Source organism: Oncorhynchus nerka, linkage group LG22, assembly GCF_034236695.1.
Source record: "Oncorhynchus nerka isolate Pitt River linkage group LG22, Oner_Uvic_2.0, whole genome shotgun sequence".
NCBI classification, from domain to species: Eukaryota; Metazoa; Chordata; class Actinopteri; order Salmoniformes; family Salmonidae; genus Oncorhynchus; species Oncorhynchus nerka.
In genome coordinates, this window is record NC_088417.1 from 81,683,981 (window position 1) to 81,709,683 (window position 25,703).

The 25,703-nt window shown below is 43.7% G+C and overlaps 2 protein-coding genes across 3 annotated transcripts in view; one reads left to right on the plus strand and one right to left on the minus strand.

Annotated features, from left to right (window-relative positions):
- The first annotated feature begins 8,488 nt into the window (after positions 1-8,488).
- On the plus strand, positions 8,489-13,979 carry LOC115104733 (glycolipid transfer protein-like). The gene is made up of 5 exons (XM_029626084.2): positions 8,489-8,717; positions 9,649-9,707; positions 9,813-9,946; positions 10,201-10,351; positions 10,591-13,979. The coding sequence occupies exons 1-5, from the start codon at positions 8,615-8,617 to the stop codon at positions 10,771-10,773; spliced, it is 630 nt and encodes a 209-aa protein (XP_029481944.1). The 5' UTR covers positions 8,489-8,614; the 3' UTR covers positions 10,774-13,979.
- Positions 13,980-18,471: 4,492 nt separating this feature from the next.
- Positions 18,472-25,703, minus strand: part of LOC115105851 (protein FAM222A-like) — a 47,960-nt gene continuing 40,728 nt past the window's right edge. For both annotated transcript variants that reach the window (XM_029628288.2, XM_029628289.2), the window contains exon 3: positions 18,472-21,400. In XM_029628288.2, the coding sequence (XP_029484148.1) occupies positions 20,007-21,400 (1,394 nt within the window). In that variant the 3' untranslated portion in view covers positions 18,472-20,006. The remainder of the gene's footprint in view (positions 21,401-25,703) is intronic.

Here is a 25,703-nt window from a genome sequence, read left to right on the forward strand (position 1 = left end):
CCGAAATTATCTTAACTTGATTGCTAACATGCACAACTTTGGGGATTGTATTAACTGTGTAATTAATGAAATAGTATAAGGTGTTTTTTTCCATTCAGGAAAGCTATGTTGAGTACATTTTGCTCCATCGCCTCCACATCCTGGACAGTATTCATAGGGAAATCACCCCCCTTGGTAGTACTGCTGTCGCTGTTACTACTGTCAGGTTGACTCTTCTTCATCCATGTCTGAGTCCGTCTGCAGATCAGAAATCTCCTCTACCTTTTTAAGTTTGATCTGAGCCTGTTCATAGGTTGCTGTGAAAAGAAAAACATGATGTATTTAGGCTGCTGATCTAGTGCAACATGTTGGTCTTTATGGTCATCTTAGCTGGTACCTAGTTGGGTTAACCTTTTGGGCCAGACATGGACAAACCTATGTGGGCTACAAAATGGGTCCCTATGGCAGCATTTACACAGGCAGCCCAATTCTGATGATCTTTTCCACTAATCAGATCAGCTCTTTTGCCAATAATTGGGTAAAAGATCAGAATTGGTTGCCTGTGTAAATGTAGCCAAATGGACCCTTTACCATTTGAATGGGCTCTAGTTGACATACAGTAACCTTAATCGCTTTTTTTTTTTTCATTTGAAAATATTTATATTTTTTGACCAGTCAGATGTCAGAATAAATTCAAGATCATGTCATTTAAATGTATCTGGTCAGTCTGTTCTAACAAGCTGAGTTTAGCCAGCTCAATAATTGAACATGGTATTTATTTTTATTTCAGTTAGTATAGGAGGCAAACTTTCAAATTTCAGTTTCATTTGGGTTAGTTTAAGTTTTTTTTATTTTACGAAATCTTTATATATTAAATCTTATAATTCCTCCAAAAATACTTGAATCCTTAAATCAGTTCTACTCAAGTTTGTTCGATTCCACTCAAAAAAAATCCCCAACATATTACAGCATGTGAATCTCAAATCATTTCCCAAGCAATTCCTGAACAATTCATCAGCTTTCTGCAACCAAAATGGCAGCCATCATATTAACCCTTCATGTGGAATATTTACATTTACATTTAAGTCATTTAGCAGACGCTCTTATCCAGAGCGACTTACAAATTGGTGCATTCACCTTATGACATCCAGTGGAACAGTAGTGCATCTAAATCTTTTAAGGGGGGGTGAGAGGGATTACTTTATCCTATCCTAGGTATTCCTTAAAGAGGTGGGGTTTCAGGTGTCTCCGGAAGGTGGTGATTGACTCCGCTGTCCTGGCGTCGTGAGGGAGTTTGTTCCACCATTGGGGGGCCAGAGCAGCGAACAGTTTTGACTGGGCTGAGCGGGAACTGTACTTCCTCAGTGGTAGGGAGGCGAGCAGGCCAGAGGTGGATGAACGCAGTGCCCTTGTTTGGGTGTAGGGCCTGATCAGAGCCTGGAGGTACTGAGGTGCCGTTCCCCTCACAGCTCCGTAGGCAAGCACCATGGTATTGTAGCGGATGCGAGCTTCAACTGGAAGCCAGTGGAGAGAGCGGAGGAGCGGGGTGACGTGAGAGAACTTGGGAAGGTTGAACACCAGACGGGCTGCGGCGTTCTGGATGAGTTGTAGGGGTTTAATGGCACAGGCAGGGAGCCCAGGCAACAGCGAGTTGCAGTAATCCAGACGGGAGATGACAAGTGCCTGGATTAGGACCTGCGCCGCTTCCTGTGTGAGGCAGGGTCGTACTCTGCGGATGTTGTAGAGCATGAACCTACAGGAACGGGCCACCGCCTTGATGTTAGTTGAGAACGACAGGGTGTTGTCCAGGATCACGCCAAGGTTCTTAGCGCTCTGGGAGGAGGACACAATGGAGTTGTCAACCGTGATGGCGAGATCATGGAACGGGCAGTCCTTCCCCGGGAGGAAGAGCAGCTCCGTCTTGCCGAGGTTCAGCTTGAGGTGGTGATCCGTCATCCACACTGATATGTCTGCCAGACATGCAGAGATGCGATTCGCCACCTGGTCATCAGAAGGGGAAAGGAGAAGATTAATTGTGTGTCGTCTGCATAGCAATGATAGGAGAGACCATGTGAGGTTATGACAGAGCCAAGTGACTTGGTGTATAGCGAGAATAGGAGAGGGCCTAGAACAGAGCCCTGGGGGACACCAGTGGTGAGCACGTGGTGTGGAGACGGATTCTCGCCACGCCACCTGGTAGGAGCGACCTGTCAGGTAGGACGCAATCCAGCGTGGGCCGCGCCGGAGATGCCCAACTCGGAGAGGGTGGAGAGGAGGATCTGATGGTTCACAGTGTCGAAGGCAGCTGATAGGTCTAGAAGGATGAGAGCAGAGGAGAGAGAGTTAGCTTTAGCAGTGCGGAGCGCCTCCGTGATACAGAGAAGAGCAGTCTCAGTTGAATGACTAGTCTTGAAACCTGACTGATTTGGATCAAGAAGGTCATTCTGAGAGAGATAGCGGGAGAGCTGGCCAAGGACGGCACGTTCAAGAGTTTTGGAGAGAAAAGAAAGAAGGGATACTGGTCTGTAGTTGTTGACATCGGAGGGATCGAGTGTAGGTTTTTTCAGAAGGGGTGCAACTCTCGCTCTCTTGAAGACGGAAGGGACGTAGCCAGCGGTCAGGGATGAGTTGATGAGCGAGGTGAGGTAAGGGAGAAGGTCTCCGGAAATGGTCTGGAGAAGAGAGGAGGGGATAGGGTCAAGCGGGCAGGTTGTTGGGCGGCCGGCCGTCACAAGACGCGAGATTTCATCTGGAGAGAGAGGGGAGAAAGAGGTCAGAGCACAGGGTAGGGCAGTGTGAGCAGAACCAGCGGTGTCGTTTGACTTAGCAAACGAGGATCGGATGTCGTCGACCTTCTTTTCAAAATGGTCGACGAAGTCATCTGCAGAGAGGGAGGAGGGGGAGGAGGATTCAGGAGGGAGGAGAAGGTGGCAAAGAGCTTCCTAGGGTTAGAGGCAGATGCTTGGAATTTAGAGTGGTAGAAAGTGACTTTAGCAGCAGAGAGAGAAGAGGAAAATGTAGAGAGGAGGGAGTGAAAGGATGCCAGGTCCGCAGGGAGGCGAGTTTTCCTCCATTTCCGCTCGGCTGCCCGGAGCCCTGTTCTGTGAGCTCGCAATGAGTCGTCGAGCCACGGAGCGGGAGGGGAGGACCGAGCCGGCCTGGAGGATAGGGGACATAGAGAGTCAAAGGATGCAGAAAGGGAGGAGAGGAGGGTTGAGGAGGCAGAATCAGGAGATAGGTTGGAGAAGGTTTGAGCAGAGGGAAGAGATGATAGGATGGAAGAGGAGAGAGTAGCGGGGGAGAGAGAGCGAAGGTTGGGACGGCGCGATACCATCCGAGTAGGGGCAGTGTGGGAAGTGTTGGATGAGAGCGAGAGGGAAAAGGATACAGGGTAGTGGTCGGAGACTTGGAGGGGAGTTGCAATGAGGTTAGTGGAAGAACAGCATCTAGTAAAGATGAGGTCGAGCGTATTTCCTGCCTTGTGAGTAGGGGGGGAAGGTGAGAGGGTGAGGTCAAAAGAGGAGAGGAGTGGAAAGAAGGAGGCAGAGAGGAATGAGTCAAAGGTAGACGTGGGGAGGTTAAAGTCGCCCAGAACTGTGAGAGGTGAGCCGTCCTCAGGAAAGGAGCTTATCAAGGCATCAAGCTCATTGATGAACTCTCCGAGGGAACCTGGAGGGCGATAAATGATAAGGATGTTAAGCTTGAAAGGGCTGGTAACTGTGACAGCATGGAATTCAAAGGAGGCGATAGACAGATGGGTAAGGGGAGAAAGAGAGAATGACCACTTGGGAGAGATGAGGATCCCGGTGCCACCACCCCGCTGACCAGAAGCTCTCGGGGTGTGCGAGAACACGTGGGCGGACGAAGAGAGAGCAGTAAGAGTAGCAGTGTTGTCTGTGGTGATCCATGTTTCCGTCAGTTCCAAGAAGGCGAGGGACTGGAGGGAGGCATAGGCTGAGATGAACTCTGCCTTGTTGGCCGCAGATCGGCAGTTCCAGAGGCTACCGGAGACCTGGAACTCCACGTGGGTCGTGCGCGCTGGGACCACCAGATTAGGGTGGCCGCGGCCACGCGGTGTGGAGCGTTTGTATGGTCTGTGCAGAGAGGAGAGAACAGGGATAGACAGACACATAGTTGACAGGCTACACAAGAGGCTACGCTAATGCAAAGGAGATTGGAATGACAAGTGGACTACACGTCTCGAGTGTTCAGAAAGTTAAGCTTACGTAGCAAGAATCTTATTGACTAAAATGATTAAAGTGATACAGTACTGCTGAAGTAGGCTAGCTGGCAGTGGCTGCGTTGTTGACTATGTAGGCTAGCTGGCAGTGGCTGCGTTGTTGACACTACACTAATCAAGTCGTTCCGTTGAGTGTAATAGTTTCTACTGTGCTGCTATTCGGGGCTAGCTGGCTAGCTAGCAGTGTTGATTACGTTACGTTGCGTTAAAAGAACGACAATAGCTGGCTAGCTAACCTAGGAAATCGCTCTAGACTACACAATTATCTTTGATACAAAGACGGCTATGTAGTTAGCTATGTAGCTAGCTACGATCAAACAAATCAAGCCGTTGTACTGTAATGAAATGAAATGAAAATGTGATACTACCTGTGGAGCGAAGCGAAATGCGACCGGGTTGTTGAGTGCGGAAGTTCTGTTCGGTAGACGTTGGCTAGCTAGCAGTGTCTCCTACGTTAAGGATGACAAATAGCTGGCTATCTAACCTCGGTAAATTAAGATAATCACTCTAAAACTACACACTCTAAACTACACAATTATCTTGGATACGAAGACAGCAAAGACAACTATGTAGCTAGCTAACACTACACTAATCAAGTCGTTCAGTTGAGTGTAATAGTTGTGCTGCTAATCGGTAGACGGTGGACGTTAGCTAGCTGGCTAGCTGCTGGGCAGATAGTAGTGTAGACTGCGTTAGGACGACGAAATACGATAATTACGCAATTATCTATGATACAAAGACTGCTATGTAGCTAGCTAAGAAGAAATTGCTAAGATTAGACAAATCAAACTGTTGTACTATAATGAAATGTAATACTACCTGCGGACCGAGTGCGGATGCGACCGCTCGCTCCAACCCGGAAGTTCTTACACATCGTCAGTCACAGGCTCCATTAGGAAATGTGTTGATGATGTACCCACAATAACAATCTGGACATACCCCAACCAAAAACTCTGGATTAATGGAGATATCCTTACAATGCTGAGAGCCAGAACTGCAGCATTCATGTCAGCAGAACGAACCCTGATGACTCTGGCACGCGACGCATACAAGGCAAGCAGATAGGAACTCTGCAAAAAATTTAAAATTCATTAGGGACGCAAAAACACAATACAGACGCAAACTTGAATTTATGTTCTCAGACTTGCATTGCATTTGGCAAGGACTACAGACTATCACAGAACACAAAGGCAAATCCAACTGTGCGGTGCCCACCTAAGCCTCCCTCCCAGACGAGTTTAACCCATTCTATGCTCACTTCAATGCAGACAACCGAGCCAAACAGGAAGAGTCTTGCTGCTCTGGACGACCGGGTGCTTTCATTTTCCGAGGCTGACGTTAGGATAACTCTGAAGAGTGAACACTCACAAAGCCGTCGGCCCAGATAGCATCCCTGGCTGCGTCCTCAGCGTGTGTTAACCAGCTTGCGGGCGTCTTCTTGCACATCTTCAATCTGTCCCTGTCCCAGGCTGCAGTCCCCACCTGCTTTAAGGAGACAACCATCATCCCAGTGTCCAAGAAAAACAAGGTGACATGCCCAAATGACTATTGCCCCATGGCGCTCACCTCAATCATCATGAAGGCTTCGGGAGGCTGTTCATGGCCCACATCAAGGCCAGCATACCAGGCACACTGTACCCACTCTTGAGTCAATATGTGTTTAACCCCTTTTGTTATGGCAAGCCTAAATAAGTTCATGAGTAAAAATGTTCTTAACAAGTAACGGAAGTTGCATGGACTCACTCTATGTGCAATAATAGTGTTTAACATGATTTTTGAATGACTCTGTATCCCACACATACAATTATATGTACAGTCGCACAGTCGAGCAGTGGATATCAAACACAGATTCAACCACAAAGACCAGGGAGGTTTTCCAATGCCTCACAAAGAAACACACCTATTGGTAGATGGGTAAAAAAAAAGAAGCAGACATTGAATATTCCTTTGAGCAAGGTGAAGTAATTAATTACACTTTGGATGGTGTATCAATACACCCAGTCACTATAAAGATACAGGTGTCCTTGCCGCGATCCACATAAACAGGACTTCGGTAGAGAGAGTTTTAAGTTCTTAGGCGTCCACATCACCAAGGACTTGTCAGGGACTAACAAAATCACACTCTTGTCAAGGGGGCGCAACATCGTCTCTACTTTCTAAGATGCCTGAAGAAATGCGGCCTGGTGCGGGAATTTCTACATCCATGACCGCAAGGCCCTCCAGCGGTTGATGAAGATGGCCCAGTACATCATTGGGACAGTACACCCACCCATCCAGCACATCTACATGAAACGGTGTCTGAGGAAGGCACTCAGCATCATCAAGGACCCCACACAAGCCAGTGAGGCAGATGGTATCCGAGCATTAGGTCTGATATCAACAGTTTTCTATTTACAAGCCGTCAGACTGTTGAACACTTGAAATGGACTGACCACCTGCTCTGATTCTCTTCCCCTTAATAACACACATGTACTCGCTCATGCACACACCCACATTACACTACCGTTCAAAAGTTTGGGGTCACTTAGAAATGTCCTTGTTTTTGAAAGAAAAGCATATTTTTCGTCCATTAAAATAACATGAAATTAATCAGAAATACAGTGTAGACATTGTTAATGTTGTAAATTACTATTGTAGCTGGAAACGGCTGAATTTTAATGGAATATCTACATAAGCGTACAGAGGCCCTTTATCAACAACCATACCGCCTGTGTTCTAATGGTACGTTGTGTTAGCTAATCCAAGATTTTCATTTTAAAAGGCTAATTGATCATTAGAAAACCCTTTTACAATTATGTTAGCACAGCTGAAAACTGTTGTTCTGATTAAAGAAGCAATAAAACTGGCCTTCTTTAGACTAGTTGAGTATCTGGAGCATCAGCATTTGTTGGTTTGATTACAGGCTCAAAATGGCCAGAAGCAAAGACCTTTCTTCTGAATCTCGTCAGTCTATTCTTGTTCTGAGAAATTAAGGCTGTTCCATGCGAGAAATTGCCAAGAAACTGAAGATCTCGTACAACGCTGCAAACTGGCCCTAACCAGAATAGAAAGAGGAGTGGGAGGCCCCGGTGTACAACTGAGCAAGAGGACAAGTACATTAGAGTGTCTAGTTTGAGAAACAGACGCCTCACAAGTCCTCAATTGGCAGCTTCATTAAATAGTACCCGCAAAACACCCGTCTTAACGTCAACAGTGAAGAGGCGACTCTGGGATGCTGGCCTTCTAGGCAGAGTTGCAAAGAAAAAGCCATGTCTCAGACTGGCCAATCAAAATAAAATATTAAGATGGCCAAAAGAACACAAACACTGGACAGAGGAACTCTGCCTAGAAGGCCAACATCCTGGAGTCGCATCTTCACTGTTGACGTTGAGACTGGTGTTTTGCGGGTACTATTTAATTAAACTGCCAGTTGAGATTGAAAAACTGATTTTAAACCTAACCCTAACCTTAAATTAAGACCAACAAGGAAATGTTTTGTTTTCATATATTTTTTAGATACAGCCAATTTTGACATTGTGGCTGTGGTAACTTGTAGACACCCAGAGACAATCCGTGACCATATTCACACCAGCCCACTTTACAACCCATTTAAAATTGATACAGGGCCCATTTGGTACCCAAGTTGTAGCCCACATGGGTTTGCCTGTTTGTGACTCAAATGGTTTTCCTGATTGAGTCCCAGTCCTTATTCCTGAAAAATAACACAAGATTTGCCCACTTACAGCCCATTAAAAAGTATTCAGGACCCATTTGGGACCTACATGTAACCCACATGGGTTTATCCATGTCTGACCCAAAAGGTTACCCAGTTGCTAACTTTTGAAAGTACCATACTCAATTCCAAATGACTTCTCAGATTTAATTATTTGCAAACAGGGACAATTCCGGTGCAAACTGGACACGCTGATTTGGCATTGGAGAAATGTGCTAAAATTAACACATAGGCCTTTCTCTCTGTCCATTATCCCGTAATATGTCAAATAATGTAGAATTGCACGCCATTTTTATAAAATGCTATTTTTCCCGGACCTGCAAATATGATGATAGATTCATGCAATGCTTTTACTATAAATTAGATATTTCCACTACTACTCTTAGTACAACGAATAACCGTTTTTAAAACTGCATATGTAAGGCTTGCTCAGTCCATGAAGGTAGAATGTTTCAATTCTAGCGTATCTCACGCAAACATTTTTTCTTTCACTTTCTAACACCTGTTGATGACGTGAACGATCAGGGCGCGCCCCCTGCCAAGTCAGTGTGCGTTGCCAGAGTATACAGTTGCCTTGCCGTAGGCGTAGAAGACAGTGAACACGGAAGACAGTTCCGGGTTTATTATTCACAGACAGCAGTCGTTATCTTTCTGTAGTTAGTCACATATCATTTCAGAAAACGATGTCACTTTTAATGGATAACCAATTTGGAGAACTTCCAGTCGACAAATCAGTGGATACAAAGTTCTTTCTGGAGTCAGTGGCATATCTTCCGCCTTTTTTTGGTGAGTACAGAAGTACACCTGAACGGTCGGTAGACGACCTGTAGCCTATCACATTCATTGGTCTTCATGAAACTGGAGAGGCGCTCAAGTTGTCTCACAGTCACCGATACCTTAGAAAATGTCGTCACTTCATTTTCTTTTTGTTTCACTTTTCATGATTGTCTTCCCCTATAACAACATTTAGAAATAGACTGAACTAAATTAAAAACAATCAACTTAAATGTGTATTTAGTCTAAGAAACCAACACAGGTTTGACTAAGTTGGCTAGACAGTGCCATTGACCTTGTTGAATAAACAACATATGACGTTGAGTAAGTACAGCGCCGTTATAATCGCTTTGTTAACGACAGAGTTGCATAAAGATGACCATCACCCAACCGAATAGAGTAGGCCTACCATAATAACATGTTATTACATTTTGAATGATCCGCAAATAAACTCTTTGTGGGTGGCTCAATCATAGGCTCATTTTGAGATTTAAATGCGCTAGTAGTGTCTGTGTGGTAACAACCTTCCACGATGTTGCTTTTACATATTGGAAATGTCAAGGAATAGTCTTAACATAAAGTGTAATAATCTGATTTTAAAACCAAGGAAGTATTGAGGTGGTGAAACCAAAGTGCAAGAGGGGCCATGTGAATTAGTATGCAGCTGCTGTAGCTCTTCTCTCTCTCCTCCCACACTGCCTGCTGCATTGGCCTCCTTGTGACTTTAGACTTGAATGGACCCTTTTCTCTATTGATTGCCCAACAAGAAACTTTCATATAATTCACATAAGCATTGTGGGAGAATAAGTGTCATTTCTATTCTATTCTTTCCTTCCCCAAGGATGTTTCTCCGGCTATATCCAAGATGCTGTGTCTGCATTTACTCATAACTGCTTGGTTGCATTTCAATCCAATGTTTTGTCCCTCTCTTTCTTCTTTCCAGACTGCCTGGGGTCAAAAGTATTTGTTCCTATCAAATCAGACATCAGTGGCAATATAACAGTAAGTATATTTTCCACACCCTCTAATTGTGCCTTGAAATAAGAGTGACCCTACAGCAACAAATGCCTACGTCTATACATTTTGTTGGTAATAATTTCCTTCCAGAAAATCAGAAGTGTGTATGACAAGGACCCTGCCAAGTATGCAACACTACAGCAGATAGTGGAGTCAGAGAAGGAGGCATATGGCACAGAGTGGCCCAAAGTGGGAGCCACCTTGGCCCTGATGTGGCTGAAGAGGTGAGCTCAGAATCATCTCACCTGAATGTGTTTAAGGCTGTGTTTACAGTGGTAGCCCAATTCTGATACTAATTACTCTTTTGACCAATCAGATCAGTTCTGAAGAATATCTGATGTGGTTGGTCAAAAGATCAGAATTGGGCTGACTAGAGGCTGTGAAATGGTGTTCTTATTTCTAGATAGAGATCTGCACGTCATGAATAATGTTGTGACTAAAATCAAATGAGTTAAGCTGATTGTCCTCTCTCCCGCAGAGGCCTGCGTTTCATCCAGATCCTGCTTCAGAGCTTGGCAGATGGAGAGAAAGATGAGAACAACCCTAACCTCATCCGTGTCAACATCACCAAAGCCTACGACCAGGCCCTGAAGAAATACCATGGCTGGCTAGTGCAGAAGATCTTTAAGGTGAGACCATGTGACTACAGTCATGTGGTAGCATAGTCTTGACCTCCTAGCCTTTTACTTGTGACTTGGTGTTCTACTTAACCCTGGTTCTCAAGCACCTCTGAATGTATTGATTTCATATTGAACTTCATTTGTACATGTAATAACTGAAAACGACGAATTTAATTTGAATGTAGATGAACTGCCCAGCTAAGGTGTAGTAACTATGTAACAACTGGATTTCTCTTTGTCCCCTCCAGGCGGCGTTGCTTGCAGCACCCTATAAGTCAGACTTTATAAAGGCCCTGTCAAAAGGTCAAGAGGTCAGAGAGGAGGACTGCATGGCTAGTGTACGCCAGTTCCTCATCAATTACACGGCCACAGTGGATGCAATCTATGAGATGTACACAACGCTGAATGCAGAACTGGACTATAGTGTTTGATGTCCCCCATACTGGATCACAGCAGCATCCTGCGTGTTATTTTCTTTCAGTCTTCTATTTTTCATCCTTTCTCTCAGGTTATGGAACTTTCCAGCTTATGAGGATTGAGGACTTTATTTCAATGACGCTGTTTTTATTCTTATCACCATTTGTATTATTAATTTCATGTCCCTCCTTTTAAGTCCCTCCCTACTAAATGTTGACGGTTTGGCCCCAGGTGAGTTGCTACTGGATGGAAAGTGGCATATTCCGTGTTGAGTCTGTTATAAATTCAAGAAATGTAAAAATTGCAGGAATGTTACAGGTCTAGCACAACTCTTGTTGTGTAAGCCCATTAAGCGGTCTGCTGCAGTTACACATGATCCACCATCAGGTAAGAGACATTTAGAAGTGATACCCAGAGAGCTGGTCAGTGTTATTCTAGTACTGTATCTCTCTCTGTGGGAGGGAAGAGTGTATCTGCTGATGATACAAGACTCATGAAATCCCTACTGTAACTCTACCCTGAAACGTGAGATAGTACCCTCACTGCCCTGTAGCTATGGGAAGAGTTAACTACCCCGTGCCTTTAGAGAATATAACCAGCATTAGTGGTTTTATTGCTTAGTGCTGTCTGTTGTGTGATGTTTTGTTTGTGGCTTCTGCATGTTTGTTTGAACAACTGAATCTTTAGTTGAGTAGGGTTGCACTTCCTTCATGTCTTTTTGAAATACATATTTTCAATCCATTCAATTTGTTCGACACATTTTGCATTTAACATTTTAGCCATTTAGCAGATGCTCTTATCCAGAGGGACTAACAGTTCGTGTATTAATCTTAAGGTAGCTAAGAGCGACAACTACATCTCACAGTCATAGTAAGCAAAAAATAAATAGTAGCTATCAGCAAATGCAGTGCTAGACAATGCCAAACAGTATTTGGCACATACATTTACATGTCAGTTTCATTCACTATTGGGGTGTTGCACTTCATGTGATTTTGAAAGCTTGCTGTAATAGCAACATTTTTATTTGACTTCAGAAAGTGTATTGTTTCTGAAATAGTACTGTATTTCCTAATTGTTGGAATAACATTTATTGGCTCAAATCAGTTCAAAGAGCATGGTCAATGCAATCTAATTATTTATTTGTGAGATACATGCTTGTGTTTGTCCTGTATGTATACCTGGAATATGATTATGTGCATTGATAACATTGAAGTGATTTTTTAGGTCAATCACGACCAAAACATCCCACCACCTGAACAGCTTCTTCCCCATGCCGTGGCCCTTACCAACCGGTCACAATGATCTCCTCATTCAAGGACTAGGCACTGTTTACTATTCATCCAAGGACGATGCACCCTGCACTTTCATAGAACTGCACATTACTCCCAGTGTGGTCATCTGCTGCAATAGCCAATCTGTGACAAGGATCGATGAGTTGTGACTTCCGATATGCCATTCTGCACACCACTGTTGTACTGCACCATTATTTGTGTTTGTGGACCGCCTGTTAGTTTGCACAATTCTTGCCATTCTCCTTCGACCTCACTCATCAACGAGCTGATATCGTGCGCCATTGCGCGCATGTTGATTTTGTCCCCCCACACCATACGTGTTCAGGACACACTCTGAACCAACAATATTAATTTGGGGACAGGTCGAAAAGCATTAAACATTTATGGAAATTTAGCTAGCTAGCATGCTGTTGCTAGCTAATTTGTAATGGGGTATAAACATTGGGTTTTTATTTTACCTGAAATGCACAAGGTCCTCTACTATGACAATTAATCCACAGATAAAAGGGTAAAAGTTTGTTTTCTAGTAATCTCTCCTTCAGACTTCTTCTTTGGACTTAATACTGTATGGCAGTTGGCAACCAACTTTAAGGTACATTACCACAACCAACTGGACTGGAGTGTAAACATCAGTTCACCTGTCAATCACCCACATGGGTATATGCTCTTAAAAACCAACGAGGAGATGGCATGTGGGTATATGCTCCTAAAAACCAATGAGGAGATGGGAGAGGCAGGACTTGCAGCACATCAAGCGTCACAAATAGAACTAAGTTCTATTTTAACACTTGGCTACACAGACGCTCGTTGACACCCGTGAGCAGTGTGGGTGCAATGATTGAATGACATTTATTTTGCAACGCTGTCGGTCCGATCAGCATGTAAGTCGCTTAGGTCACTTGTTTTGCCCATTGTAACGTTCAATCGAACAGTAACTGAATGCCTCGATGCCTGTCTGCTTGCTTTATATACTAGCAAGCCACGGCCATGTGACTCACTCTGTAGGAGCGATCCATTTTTGTGAACAGGCCGGTGAGTGTATATTTCCCTTATAGCATATCATCCCGTAAATTGATTTATTCATACATCTATACATGTACAATTCATAATGTAGCTTATAGTGTAGTCTGTCGTTTTTAGCGTGGTGTTCATTGTCTACATACTGTATGTGTATTGTGTGAATTCTGTGTCTATATAGCTTGTCCGTATATTCTGTTTGTATATTCTGTTTATTGTGGCAGCACCATTTCAGAGTCAAATTCCCGTACATGCTAATGTATTTGGCTAGTAAAGGTGATTCTGATTTCACTAAATAATCTGTAGATTTCTATATACATATTGCATTTTTAAGATTTAAGGGGGTTCTGTGTATTGAGTCACGTTAGTGTCTTTCATCACTTTATACTTAAACCAGCTACTGCCTCTATCCGTCATAAGAAGAAATTCACTTGTCAACCTCATGGAGGAGACATTTACTAAATGTTAATTCATTGATTGTGACCTCATGGGATGCAGTTGCAACTTTTATCCAAAAGCGGTCACCTGTTTGTTTACACGCAACAAAACTACTATGTAGTTAGAATAAATAAAATAGTTAGATACTTAGACAAATGTCACACAATGGTACAATAATCGACAATAAAACACATTGCAGACCACTAAAATAGAGTTGATACAAAACATTCATAATCAATCATGGTACATATCATTTATAATACATGATGTAATCTAAACAAAACTTTACAATTTTGTTACCTGATAAAATATATTTTCTTTCATTATTTTCATCTAGACCGTTAAAATGATAATTTTAGCTGGACAGTTGATGGAAAAAGATCATCCCTAATGTCATTGTATAACCTGTAATGTACTGTATGTATGCGCTGTAGATAAAGGGGCATAAAATACTGGAACACTTTCATACTCCACATTTACTCTGCATCTTTATTTCCAATAGCATTATGCAGTCAAGATACTCGGATGACTGCTCTAATGAGATCTTTCCTTTTTCACCAATCCCATTTGACCAATACTTTCCCCCTATTCCACTGACTCTCATCCTGTTTCCTTCCCTTTCCCCTTCTTCCTCCATGATCTCCCCTCTCTCGCTGTCCCTGGGGGACTCTGGTGGTGCTAGAGGATAGAGTGGCTCCTATCCCTCTGATCTTGTGCTGTTCAGGGCGAACAGGCCCTGTAATCCTGCAGGTTTATCAGCACAGCTGCCTCAGGTTCAGCCAGGAACCAGGGCAGACGGGGAGGAACAGGACGGGAAGCCCCAAAGCAAGGCAGACAAAACACAAGAGACTAGGGCCTCACTAACAGCTCCACCTTTTCAACAGGCCTACTCAACACATAAACACTTTGAAGAAACAGCTTAATCAAAAGCCCCTATTTCCAGCAGGGGTGTCAAACATGCAGCCCCCAATCTGATTTATTGCGACCCCCATTTGTGCGCCTAACATGTATGAATAAAATAAAATAAAAATCCAATGAGATGTTATTTGTCACATGCTTCGACTAACAGTGAAATGATTACTTACGGCTCCTTTTCCAACAATGCAGAGTTAAAGATAAAAAATAGAAATAGTGACACAAGGAAAAAAATACACAGTGAATAACATGTAAAAATAACATTGCTATAGACAGGGAGTACTAGTGCAGAGTTGATGTGCAGGAGTACGAGGTAAATTAAGGGACCTACAGTTGAAGTCGGAAGTTTACATTTATTGAGTGTATGTAAACTTCTGACCCACTGGGAATGTGATGAATGAAAAGCTGAAATGATTTTCTCTACTATTATTCTGAAATGTCACATTCTTAAAAATAAAGTGGTGATCCTAACTGACCTAGAACAGGGATTTTTTTTTACAAGGATTAAAAGTCGGGAATTGAGAAAAACGGAGTTTAAATGTACTTGGCTAAGGTGTATGTAAACTTCAGACTTCAACTGTACACACACACACACACACACACACACACACACACACACACACACACACACACACACACACACACACACACACACACACACACACACACACACACACACACACACACACACACACACACACACACACACACACACACACCTTTAAAGGATGCACTAGCTACCCCACACCGTTGGAGCCATTCTGTAATAAAAGCTACTAAATAGAATAGAATCACCCTTTCAAATAATAACAAAAAAGCATCCAGTTTCAACAACGAACAGTAAATCCTTAGGCAGCGATGCTATAATCATGTAATAGACATGCCGTTTCAATGATTAAATATATATATATATATCACACACAGTGCCAGTCAAGAGTTAGGACACCTACTCGTTCAAGGGTTAGTGTTCATTTTTACTATGTTCTACATTGTAGAATAATAGTGAAGACAACACAACTATGAAATTACACACATGGAGTCATGTAGTAACCAAAAAAGTGCTAAACAAATCAAAATATATTTAATATTTGAGATTCTTCAAAAGTAGCCACCATTTGCCTTGACAGTTTTGTACACTTTTGGTATTCTCTCAACCAGCTTCATGAGGTAGTCACCTGGAATGTATTTCAATTAGCAGAGGGAGCACCCCCCTATCCAAAACGACGGGACAGTAGTGGAGAGGGTGGAAAGTTTTAAGTTCCTCGGCTTACACATCACGGACAAACTGAATTGGTCCACCCACACAGACAGCGTGGTGAAGAAGGCGCAGCAGCGCCTCTTCAACCTCAGGAGGCTGAAGAAATTCAGCTTGTCACGAAAAGCACTCACAAACTTTTACAGATGCACAATCGAGAGCATCCTGTCGAGCCTGTTACGGCAACTCCTCCGCCCACAACCGTAACGCTCTCCAGAGGGTAGTGAGGTCTGCACAACACATCACCGGGGGCAAACTATCTGCCCTCCAGGACACCTACACCACCCGATGTCACAGGACAGCCATAAAGATCATCAAGGACAACAACCGGGTGGTTGAACAGCCACTGCCTGTTCACCAACGCTATCATCCAGAAGGCGAGGTCAGTACAGGTGCATCAAAGCAGGGACCGAGAGACTGAAAAACAGCTTCTATCTCAAGGCCATCAGACTGTTAAACAGCCACCACTAACATTGAGTGGCTGCTGCCAACATACTGACTCAACTCCAGCCACTTTAATAATGGAAAAATGTACGTAAAAAAATGTATCACTAGCCACTTTAAACAATGCCACTTAATATAATGTTTACATACCCTACATGACTCATCTCATATGTATATACTGTACTCGATACCATCTACTGCATCTTGCCTATGCCGTTCTGTACCATCACTCTTTCATATATCTTTATGTATATATTCTTAATCCCTTTACACTTGTGTGTATAAGGTAGTTGTTGTGAAATTGTTAGGTTAGATTACTCGTTGGTTATTACTGCATTGTCGGACCTAGAAGCACAAGCATTTCGCTACACTCGCATTAACATCTGCTAACCGTGTGTATGTCATGTGTATGACAAATAAAATTTGATTTGAATTAACAGATGTCCCTTGTTAAAAGTTCATTTGTGGAATTTATTTCCTTCTTAATGCGTTTCAGCCAATCAGTTGTGCTGTAACAAGGTATGGGTGGTATACAGAAGATGACCCTATTCAGTAAAAGACCAAGTCCATATTATGGAAAGAACAGCTCAAATAAGAGAAATGACAGTCCATCATTACTTTAAGACATGGTCAGTTAATCTGGAGAATTGAAGACTTTGAAAGTTTCTTCAAGTGTAGTCACAAAAACCATCAAACTCTATGATGAAACTGGCTCTCATGAGGACCACCACAGGAAAGGAAGACCCAGAGTTACTTCTGCAGCAGAGGATAAGTTCATTAGAGTTACCAGCCTCAGAAATGGGCAATTAACTGCACCTCAGACTGCAACCCAAATAAATGCTTCACAGAGTTCAAGTAACAGATATCATCTGTTCAGAGGAGACTGCATGAAATCAGGCCTTCATGGTCAAATTGCTGCAAAGAAACCACTACTAAATGACACCAATAAGAAGAAGAGACTTGCTTGGTGCAAGAAACATAAGAAATGGACATTAGACCGGTGGAAATCTGTCCTTTGGTCTGATGAGTCCAAATTTGAGATTTTTAGTTCCAACTGCCGTGTCTTTGTGAGACGCAGAGTAGGTGAACTGATGATCTCTGCATGTGTGGTTCCCACTGTGAAGCATGGAGGAGGAGGTGTAATGGTGTGGGGGTGCTTTGCTGATGACACCGTCTGATTTATTTAGAATTCAAGGCACACTTAACCAGCATGACTACCACAGCATTCTGCAGCAATACGAAATCCATTCTGGTTTGCGCTTAGTGGGACTATCATTTGTTTTTCAACAGGACAATGACCCAACACACTTCCAGGCTGTGTAAGGGCTATTTGACCAAGAAGGAGAGTGATGGAGTGCTGCATCAGATGACCTGGCCTCCACAATCACTCGACCTCAACCCAATTGAGATGGTTTGGGATGAGTTGGTTTGCAGAGTGAAGGAAACGCAGCCAAGTGCTCAGCATATGTGGGAACTCCTTCAAGACTGTTGGAAAAGCATTCCAGGTGAAGCTGGTTGAGAGAATGCCAAGAGTGTATAACGCTGTCATCAAGGCAAAGGGTGGCTACATTCAAGAATCTCAAACAAAGTATTTTGATTTGTTAAACACTTTTTTGGTTACTACATGATTCCATATGTGTTATTTCATAGTTTATGTCTTCACTATTATTCTACGATGTAGAAAATAGTAAAAATAAAGAAAAACCCTTGAATGAGTAGGTGTGTCAAAACTTTTGACTGGTACAGTAAGGTAGTAAGTAAGGCAGTAAGTAAGGCAGTAGTCGTAGTCGTAGTCATAGTAGTATCTGTCAGCGATGGAACCTTACTGGCCAGCTTCAGTCCAACAACCTCTCTATATGCAGTGGACTCCTCCTTTCTCTAAAGCATAGTGCTGCCTAGCGATCTTCTTTCCTACTCTAGTCCATTCTGGAATACAGATGAAAGTGGTAAGGGTGTTGTGTGGATAAAGACATGTACTAGAACTCAATGTTCTGTACGTGTTCAGAGATGTGAGATGGGTTGATTGGGTTGTTAGCAGATAGGTCACATAGCTGATTAGCCTCTGACCCGTGGGTCACTGTACTAAGCCTTGAGTATATTTAGAGGACCCAGAGGCTCAGAGAAACAAAACGTTTGTGTTGGGTCTTTCTACAATCTCTCTTCCATGTTCTTTCTCTCGCAATAGATATGAAACGCACCCTAGCATAATTAAATAAAAATATTAAACTTAGGACCACTTGGAATTAACATTTTTGCTTCTTTGTATTTTCTGAATGCAGTTGTGTCTTACTGCTTTTTTTGCCTGTAGTGTTTCAACTTGTACACCTAAAAACAAAAATAAAGTGCTGGGATTAGAAGGAAAAAAATATTTATTTGACAATCTTAATTAAGAATAGGAGAATGGGTATGGGAGTCTAGGGTTATGCATGTACTCATGTAAATGTAGTCATTTCAACATGTTTGTAGAGTTAAATACCTGTTAAATATTGTAATTGCACTTCATAATCATTGAGTCATTTATGTACATTGTCAACCAACAGAATCCTGACTGGCTGGTTGAAAAAAAAAATCATATTTGACAGTGCAGACATATAAGAGATTCTTTATATAGCCATAATTCTCAGGCATCAGATAGACCACTACAAAGAAACATCATCTTATTTTCAGAAAGAAAACATTGACAGAAAAGCAGTGAATTATACTGTAAGAAATGCCTGTTCTCCAGTGATCTGGAAGGGACACCTCTCCAGTAAACTCCACTCATTTGTAAACCAATGATCTACCATGGAATACTTCAATTTGATAGTCATGCCTTCAGTTTGAAAACACATTTCTCCTGTCTCCGGAAAACTATTGGAGGGACTCCTGTTGATTAAGGTAGTATTTTTGTGATTGATGACCTAAATGATGAATGTCAACCAAAGCTAAGAGCAAAATGTGAACAAATCAGAGAATCAAATGACACATCCCGTCCCCAAAGTCCCAGTGCCGTTTTAGGTAAAACATGATAACTGTCATTCCATCAAACATTAACGTGATGGCTAGCAGATCTCTTGCTTGTGACATGGGGCCTAGCAACAGCGTGGTAACAGACAGTCATAATTGTAGAGAAGACAACAAAAACATAAAGGTCAATCATTATATAAAGACATTATCCTCCATTAGCAGCCAACATAGGCACAACCTAACAAAAATACAAATTTCTTTTGAAAATAAAAAACGGTTCCCTGACACATTTCCCCATGTCTAAATCGACCCATTTTTGCCGTTCTTACAGCAGTGCATTATAATCAGTGGCCTTTATTGGTAAATTAAGGGTTAAATAAAAACAAGCTGACAGTCTGGAGGCCTGGAGTTGGGCCCTTGTATGCCCCTGGAGGCCTGGAGTTGGGCCCGTGTATGCCCTAAGTATGTACCATTTTCCAGTTGTATTTTTTTTGCACTTTGTAAAGGGCATTAGGAGGATTGCCTGCGCATCACCTTTTCACCTTATTTCAAATGACAACATTCTGAAATGGTTTAAAAATTCAACAGTGGACAGATTGAGAAAAAACAACAACTTCAAAACACATTATTCTGAGGAACAAATGTGGCAGATGTGAACTGATTCTCTGATTGATCAAAAAATCCTCCGTAAATGAAAACATTAAGACATCAAATAAGATGACCCTGCAGGTCAGTCATGATTATCATTACCCTTTTAAGGTTTACAACACTTGGTCAATTCCAAACCACATAGCCCTGTACCAATACAACACACACGCTAAATAAAAAGGTGCCGTTTCTCATTCTGAGGTGGTCTCTTCAAAATTATACACCTGCATCCATGGAGTTCCTGTTTTACAGAATATTTCAGTCCGAGTGCCCTGTGTGGACACATCCTGTCTTATCTGAACACAGGCAGCTGGACGTGGGTGTGCTGTAGGTTGTGGTCTAGTAGCCTTGGCATCCCCACCGCCTCGTAGCCCCGCCCCAGCATGCTCTCCTTGATGCAGGGCGGGTGGAGATCACTGATCAGGCACTCCAGAGACTGCAGGCTGCTGCTCAGCACAGAGGCGTGGCACAGGCTGGTGCTGGGCAGCCCACAACAGAGGCCCAAGCTTTGGTCTGTGGCGTAGACCTGGGGGTGAGGATGGTGGTGGGGGTGGAGCTGGTGGTTGGGGTGATGGTGAGGGTGAGGGTGGGGTTGGGAGAGCCCCATGTCTCTGACCCGGCCCATAGAGGAACCAGGCACCAGCTCCTGAGGGTTGTAACAGTCACTGTCCGGGGTGACCAGAACACTGTTCCAGGGAGGGGCGAAGTACTGGCCCACAGAGAACTCCCCATGCATAGCAGCACAGTTCAGAGGGGAGGAGCTAACCCGGTCCTGCCCAATCCCTGCCCCGTTAGTGCCTGCACTGAGGGAATGGCGCCTATAGGAGAGCTGTGCTGAGCAGGCCAAAGGGAGACAGGTCTCTGGAGAGCGGCTGACCACGGCCCCTCCCCCGCTGCCCATCTGAGCATTGTTGTACATCCTTAGCGCCCCCTGTTGGTAGTGCTGCTGCTGTTGGTGGTGCTGCCACATGCTATAGTCCACTCTCTCAAAGTAGCCAGCCTGGGCCATGTCTGCGCTCTGGGTGGGCAGCACAGCCCCGGAGTACGCTAGGCTGCTCTGGGGCACCACTCCCCAGGTAAAGCCAGAGTCTGAGCTGGCCACAGCAGCCACAGCCTGGCGTGAGGGGCTTGGCTGGGCCTCTCCCCCGTGCTGCAGGGCCTGGCTGTGGGAGTGTCTGTTCATCTGCCTCAGCAGGCTCTGGACGTCCAGGTCCGACTGAGAGGCCAGAGTCTGTCCTACTGGGGTGGGGATGACAGAGGCAGCAACAATGATATTAGAGGGAACAGCCATTTTGGGCCCGTCAGGAGGCTTGCAGGAGCCCATGTGGTAGCTCTTCTGCTGCCCGTCTCTGTTGTTACTGAGAGGGTTGTATGGTGCCACTGCAGTTTGGGCAGGGGAATGTTTAGTCCTCTTGCCCTCAGAGTTTTTCAGCACGCCTTTGACTACGGAGACGGTGGCCTTTACAACACCCAGTAGGCCCTGGTAGCCTCCTGAGTAGGGACTGTAGTGCTGGGTGCATGTGGTGTCCAGGCCGTTGACAGTCCTGTTCAGCTGTTTGTGCTGCGGCACTCTGATGTTGGATGGGAAGATCTTGATGGACAGGGGACTGCTGGCCGTCTTCTGGGCAAAGGCATCCAGCTCTGCAGGGGATGGATACCGAGGGCCATTCATGGAGGACAGCTCACCTGCAACATAAGCAAAGAAAGAAATGGTTAGCCTATACTTCCTTAAGATCTAGCTTACACAAAGTGCCTGGTTATAAAGTACAAGAGTAGGCTAGACGATACTTGCCAGCTGGGACTAAAATAAAGAAAAAGCCCAATAAAAACACTTATTGTAACGTCTCCTCCATTTCCCTTTCACACTCTCCAGTTTCACCTCCCTCCCTTTAGGAAGATGAACCGTTGACATCTGCATCTCTTTTAAACTCATTATTGGGAGGGAGACACCTCCGGCACGGTTTGAACAGTGCTTTATGAAATAAATTCCAACCCAGAATTGGAAATCAGGGAGAAGAGCAGGAGGCAGCCGGGAACAGAAGAAAATAACATTTTGTCGCAGCGGCTCAAGTGGGATTCATTTGGTGACATTTGGCCATGAAACTAGCGTCAGATGTGCCGAGTTAAAAGCTGTGGATGGGGCTGGATGTTAAGAAATGACAGCTGTACGGTGTGTTCCCCGTTTCTACTGTAGGTCAATCTAAACCCAATCCTAATGTTGTGGTTTCTCAAAGCCTGAAAGACAATAGAAAATCTGATGAGAAAATATATATTTTTATTCCTTTTCATCTCACGATTACATCTTTAAAAATGTAATTGGTGAACAAGTTTTACCATGTAGCTCACATCCAACCATGTCTAATGAGACTTGAATATGAAGTAGTCGTCATGGCCAAAAATAATGGCACCCATGCACTTTTTTGAAGTAACTCACAATTTTCCCTAACAAGTTGAAATTGACCAAAGTATTTGGTCTCAAGAATTCTTTATTTCACTGTTAATATTTATTCAGAACTTAATGTATCCATTTAAATCAGAAAATAAACAGAAATGGCAGACACTTGACACCCGAGACTTAATATTTGGTAGCACAGCCTTCAGTCAAAATAACTGCAATCAAGCACTTCCTATAGCCATCGATGAGCTTCCTGCACCTCTGTACTGGCAGTTTGGCCCTCTCCTCTTGTGCAAACTGCTCCAGTTCTCCCAGATTTGAAGGGTGCCTTCTCCCAACTGCTCTCCACAAGTTAATGGAATTCAGATAGGGACTCATTGCTGGCCACTTCAGAACAGTCCCGCATTTAGTATTGAACCATTCCTGGGTGCTTTTTGAAGTGTGTTTGGGGTCATTGTCCTGCTGATAAAACCTTTTACAGAGACCCAGTGCCAGAGGAAGCAAAGTAATCCCAAATCATCACTGAACCTCCATGTTTGACTTTAAGGAAGGTATTCTCTTCATTGAAGGCTTCATTTAGTTGTTTTCTGTAAACAGAGATCGTGCGCTTTACAAAAAAAACAACCTCTAATTTGGTCTCATCTGTCTACAGGACATTCATCCAGAAGGATTTTGCCATGTTCATGTGTGTTGTGGCACATTTCAGTAAGGCTTTCTTATTTCTCTCTCTCAGCAGTGGGGTCCTCTTGGGTCTCCTACCCTGTCATTGAGCTGGCGACGGATGGTACGGGTTGAAACAGTCGCACTGTGTGTCTGAAAGTCAGCTTGAATCTTTGTGGCAGTTGATCGAGGTGCTTTCTCCACCATTCCAACAATCCTTCGCTGCAATTTTCCATCAAGTGCTCTCTTGCGGCCACATCCAGGAAGTTGACTACACTGGCATGGGCCTTAGACTTCTTGATAACATTATGTATGGTGGAAAAAGGAACATCAAGGTCTCTGGAGATGGACTTGTAGCCTTGAGATTGTCCATGCTTGGCTACAATCTTGTGTCTGACCTCATTTTCTCCATGCTCATTGCGGTACACACAGCGACACAAAAACAGGAGAACGAGACCTTTTCTCGATTCAAACTGGTTGAATGCGATTTTTACATGCATTCAATTCAAATCAAACTTTGTCACATGCGCCGAATACAACAAGTGTAGACCTTACTATGAAATGTTTACTTACAAGCCCTTAACCAACAGTGCACCTCAAAAAGATTGACCAAATAAACTAAAGTAAAACATAATAAAAAGTAACAATGTAATGACCTAGTTCACGATCTCTATGGCTTCCACAACATGCGGCCAATCTTTAGGCATTGTTAAAGGGTTTTACTCTAAAAAAAATTGGGAGAAACAGCACTTTCAATGAGAGGCCAGTGGAAATGAATCCAGCGCGTGACCGGGAGCACACCTTTCTTGTTTCTCCTTTTCTATTGACGAAGCTATTGTCCGGTTGAAATATGATCAATTATTTATGACAAAAACAACAAGGATTGATTATAAACATCGTTTGACTGGTTTCTACAAACTTTTATGGTACTTTTTTGATTTTCCGTCTGTCTGTTGTGACCGCGCTTTGTTCCAATGGATTACTGAACAAAACGCACCAACAAAACTGAGGTTTTTGGATATAAAGAGGGACTTGATCAAACAAAACAAACATTTATTAGGTAACTGGGAGTTTTGTAAGTGTAACCATATGAAGATCATCAAAGGTAAGTGATTAATTTTATCACTATTTCTGACTTTTGTTACTCGTCTACTTGGCTGGTTACTGTTTGTAATGATTTGTCTGCTGGGCGCTGTTCTCAGATAATCGCATGGTTTACTTTCACCGTAAAGTATTTTTGAAATCTGACATCGTGGTTGGATTAACAAGTTCATCTTTAAACCGATGGATAACACTTGTATGTTTCATTCATTTTTATAATGAGTATTTATGTTTTTGAATTTGGCGCTCTGCAATTTCACTGGCTGTTCGCCAGGTGGGACGTTAGCATCCCACACCCCCTAGAGAGGATAAGGAGCCTTTTGGTCCTAGACGTGGTGCTCTGGTACTGCTTGCCGTGCGGTAGAAGAGAAAACAGGTCTATGACTTGGGTGACTGGAGTCTGACAATTTTATGGGCTTTCCTCTGCCTGGATTGCAGGAAGTTTGGAAATTTGTTGGCGATGTGGACACCAAGGAACTTGAAACTCTTGACCCGCTGCACTACAGCCCCGTCGATGTTAATGGGGGCCTGTTCGGCCTGCTTTTTCCTATATTCCACGATCAGCTCCTTTGTCTTGCACACATTGAGGGATAGGTTGTTGTCCTGGCACCACACTGCCAGTTCTCTGACCACCTCCCTATAGGCTGTCTCATCGTTGTCGGTGATCAGGTTGTGTCGTTAGCAAACTTAATGATGGTGTTGGAGTCGTGTTTGGCCACGCAGTCATGTGTGAACAGGGAGTACATGAGTGGACTAAGTACACACCCCTGAGGGGCCCCAGTTGAAAGGTCTTGCTCTAATTGGCTACCGAGAGCGTTATCACACAGTCATCCAGAAAAGCTGGTTTTCTCGTGCATGCGTCAGTGTTGCTTGCATCGAAGCGAGCATAAAAGGCATTTAGCTCGTCTGGTAGGCTCGCGTCAATGGGCAGCTCGCATCTGGGTTTCCCTTTGTAGTCTGTAATAGTTTTCAAGCCCTGCCACATTCGACGAGCGTCAGAGCCGGTGTAGTAGGATTCAATCTTAATTCTGTATTGACTCTCTGCTTGTTTGATGGTTCGTCTGAGGGCATAGCGGGATATCTTATAGGCATCCGGATTAGTGGCAGCTCTAGCTTTTAGCTCGATACGGATGTTGCCTGGAATCCATGGCTTCTGGTTGGGACATATATGTACGGTCACTGTGGGGATGACATCGTCGTCAATGCACTTATTGATGAAGCCAATGACTGAGGCGGTATACTCCTCAATGCCATTGGATGAATCCCGGAACATATTCCAGTCTGTGCTAGCAAAACAATCCTGTAGCGTAGCATCCGCGTCATCTGACCACTTCCACATTGAGCGAGTCACTGGTACTTCCTGCTTTAGTTTTTGCTTGTAAGCAGGAATCAGGAGGTAATAATTATGGTCAGATTTGCCAAATAGAGGGCGGGGGAGAGCTTTGAATGCATCTCTGTGTGGAGAACAGGTGGTTTTCTCTGGTTGCACATGTGACATGCTGGTAAAAATTTGGTAAAACTGATTTAAGTTTGCCTGCATTAACTTCTTATGGCTGGGGGGCAGTAATTGAGTAGCTTGGATGAATAAGGTGCCCAGAGTAAACTCCCTGCTACTCAGGCCCAGAAGCGAAGATATGCATATTATTAGTATATTTGAATAGAAAACACTGACGTTTCTAAAACTGTTTGAATGATGTCTGTGAGTATAACAGAACTCATATGGCAGGCAAAGACCTGAGGAAAAATCCAACCTGGGTGTGGGAAATTGAGGTTTGCAGGTGTTCAAGTCTTTGCCTATCCAATATACCGTGTAAATTGGGTCATATTGCACTT

Excerpts from the sequence above, each read along its gene's own strand:
- LOC115104733 (XM_029626084.2), top strand. The coding sequence starts at position 8,615 with ATGTCACTTTTAATGGATAACCAATTTGGAGAACTTCCAGTCGACAAA. Across the intron at positions 9,947-10,200 it reads GCCCTGATGTGGCTGAAGAG|AGGCCTGCGTTTCATCCAGA; the intron begins GTGAGCTCAGAA and ends TCTCTCCCGCAG. Across the intron at positions 10,352-10,590 it reads TAGTGCAGAAGATCTTTAAG|GCGGCGTTGCTTGCAGCACC; the intron begins GTGAGACCATGT and ends TGTCCCCTCCAG.